Source organism: Eurytemora carolleeae, unplaced genomic scaffold (assembly GCF_000591075.1).
Source record: "Eurytemora carolleeae unplaced genomic scaffold, Eaff_2.0 scaffold209, whole genome shotgun sequence".
NCBI lineage: Eukaryota > Metazoa > Arthropoda > Copepoda > Calanoida > Temoridae > Eurytemora > Eurytemora carolleeae.
The window spans coordinates 160,484-163,686 of NW_019397113.1; the positions used below are offsets into that span (position 1 = coordinate 160,484).

The 3,203-nt window shown below is 33.4% G+C and overlaps 1 protein-coding gene across 1 annotated transcript in view; it reads left to right on the forward strand.

Annotated features, from left to right (window-relative positions):
• LOC111711959 (uncharacterized) overlaps positions 1–3,203 on the forward strand; it is an 11,136-nt gene extending 7,933 nt beyond the window's left edge. Inside the window, exon 3 of the mRNA XM_023486449.1 lies at positions 2,719–3,203. Within this exon, the coding sequence (XP_023342217.1) occupies positions 2,719–3,203 (485 nt within the window). The remainder of the gene's footprint in view (positions 1–2,718) is intronic.

Here is a 3,203-nt window from a genome sequence, read left to right on the forward strand (position 1 = left end):
CCCCCCCCCCTTTCACCCCAACCTTCCCTACCCCGTCCCTAACTCAACCTGACACCAAGGAAGTGCGGGGAGCGAAATTTTCTTTGTTTAAACATATCCGATCATTATAATTTAAAAGTTTGCCTTGTTACGAGAAGTTTGTCATACAAATATTATTTTCCAAGTTTCCGTCATGTCTTCTCATCCTGTTGAATCCTTCTCTATGGCAACCTCTGAGAGTGAACAGAGTATCAGCTCGTTCTCCAGATCCCTCCAGGATATTGTGAAAAATGCGCCAGAAAAGGAAAACTCGACAAATTGCGTATCTTACTGCTTCGAGCGTAATTCCGACGAGGAGCAGGCAGACAATACACTCATCTATGACGAGGAGAACATCGTGGAAAATGTGAATTTTGATGAGAATCAGAATAGTGATTGCGATCTTCTAAACCAGAACAAAACTATTCTTTCCCCAAACTCTCAATATTTTAAGTTTACGTATACAAACCAGGAGATTTTTAATCTAGGTAATAAAATACATTTATAGATGAATTCTTATAATCATTGATAATAATAGATCTTTTCCCTTCTGGGTATGTTGTCAACTGACCAAGTTTGAACCAATTTACAAATATTTTCGTATTCATGTATCCTTTCTTATTAGGTTTTTAGGTAGGATATGGAAATATTATTGAATAATAAAAATATTATATAAAAAAATTCGACCGGTTCACCTAAACATATTCTTAAAGTTGCCGTATTTCATACTTTCTGCCAATGCGGACAAATAAAAAGAAGAAAAAACAATTTCTGATAAGCGTTCTCTAAAATATATTTTTCTTAAATATTACAACTTTTTTGCTTTTGATTTTGAAAAGAACTGATTACTCCCGTCATTTTCTATTTTCTTATATTTGTAAACTGACATTGATACTCATATTTCTAATTATGACTTTTCTTAAATCAAATTGTCTACGTTTGAAATATCTTTCTTTAAAAAAACTTTATTTTAAACGATTTAAATAAACATTCTCAATTTTAAATCTTAAAAAGTAAAACAGAATTTGGACTTATTTTATTGTAATTATAATCCGTTTCCATTCATGAACATTTATTCTACTCACCAGTCTCATCGAGGTAGGGAGTGCATGGCCGCCATGAGCCCCGTAAAACGGTCTCCAAGCCTCCTCGTTCGCAGATGAGTAATTAAAATGACCTGGCGCTATCACTAAACGTTTAAATTGATATTATAGAAGCAATAAATAACATGTTTAAAAGAAAATATTTAATCTTTAAATGGACGCAATGTTTTCTTGAATATTCAAAAAACATTGCATAACTATTAAAATGTTAAAAATCTATTCTAAAAATGTGTATTTATAATGTAAATTCTAAAGGGTAGGGGTAGCGCCAGGTCATTTTAAGTACTTATCTGCGAATCCAGAGGCTTGGAGACCATTTTGCGGTGCTTATGGCGTCCCTGCACCTCTGCCATACCTTACCTTATAGCTCTCTCTCTCTCTGCCTCTGGGTATATGCATAATATTAAACTAAGCCCCAGGATACAACTGTCATTTGAATGTCAGGATGAGAACATAAACAAAAACACGAGAAACCAAAACAAAACAAACATGAGACTCATTTAGTAGTCCTGGGATCAACGCCAAGGTTGTGCTTAAATCCTGAAATTAAAAAAAAACAGAGTGACGCAAAGAACAGGGTGATGCAAAGAACAGGGTGATGCAAAGAACAGGGTGATGTAAAAAACAGGTTGATGCAAAGAACAGGGTGATGCAAAGAACAGGGTGATGCAAAGAAAAGGGTGATGGAAAGAAAACGATGCAAATCTGTAAAGCTTAAAGTCCTTTTAATGTTTACAGAGATAAGTTCCAATATTATAATAAACTAGATATATAATAGTAATAATAATTAAATTTAAATAATTTCAACTATCGAATAAACTTAATTTTAAAACAGTGGGAAATCAGTTTTATTAAAATTTCCACCCTGTGATCTATACAGACAGATTAGAGATTTTACCAACATTGAATAAATCTGTCATTTTTGAAATAAAATCCATGATTTATGAAGGATTAGTTCCTTGCATTGTATGTTCATTTATAGAAGTGGAGGTGAAGGAAGGGGGAAGGGATCTGGGAAGATATAAAAATAAAAAATTTAATTTTATTACTTTTTTGATGATAGGTGTTAAGCATTGTTCAGCACATGAAAAAAGTTTTTTTTTCAATTTACTTTTTTTTTAAATCACCAAAGGAGACAGACAAAGAATATATTTTTAAACTTGGTAAGGAGAAATCAAATTATTTATATCTATATGAATATATAGAATTAGATTATGTATCTTAAAACTGGAAAGATTTGAAAAAATTTGGGAATTTTTTCTGATTTTTCCCCTACATATGGTGATCCCAGTATATGGGTGAGGCCCTGGAATACAACTCCAGTCAGGTGTCAAGATTTAAAATTTATTGTTCTATAATTATTCAAAATTATCTAAATTTACATTCTCGGCTTTATGATGAATTATGTACTTATATACACGGGACACTAGATATAATAGCTGAAGATTAACACGCAGAACAACTTAATGATATTGTACATAAGGAAACTTTCAAACACAATTTTCAACACTCCAATACAATTTCAAGATAACATTTGTCAGATTATTTCTGACTTTTCCAAAAGAGTATATTTGATAAAGATAATGTTATTTTCTAGACTCACACACCCTAACCTTGGAAACAGTTGATTCTGTAATCCGCCAACCCGGTGTACAGTCAGCTGACGCGTTGTACCAACATGAAGTACAGTCAGCTGATCGCATGTACCAGCCCGGTATACAGTCAGCTGACTCACTCGACAATATTAGAGATATTGGAGAGTACATGGAGTTTACAGGGAGTAAAGATGAAGGAGAAACAAACTCCATTTTTAACCCTGATATGAAAACAACAGGAGGATTAAACTCCCTTGCCTTCAGTTATGAAACTGGATTTAATCCGAAAGAAGGCATAAAACCCATTTACACAGGAAGAGGATTGAATCCACTGAACCCTGCTGTAGGGGGATTAAACTCTCTGGATGAAGTTTCTTCTGGAGAGGAGTACAATAGAATCAGTGATAAAAATAAAAATAAAGTTTTGGAAACTGAGCAGCGTGTGGTCGTGTCACGTGTTTGGCAAAGGTTTTTAATTCAAACTTAA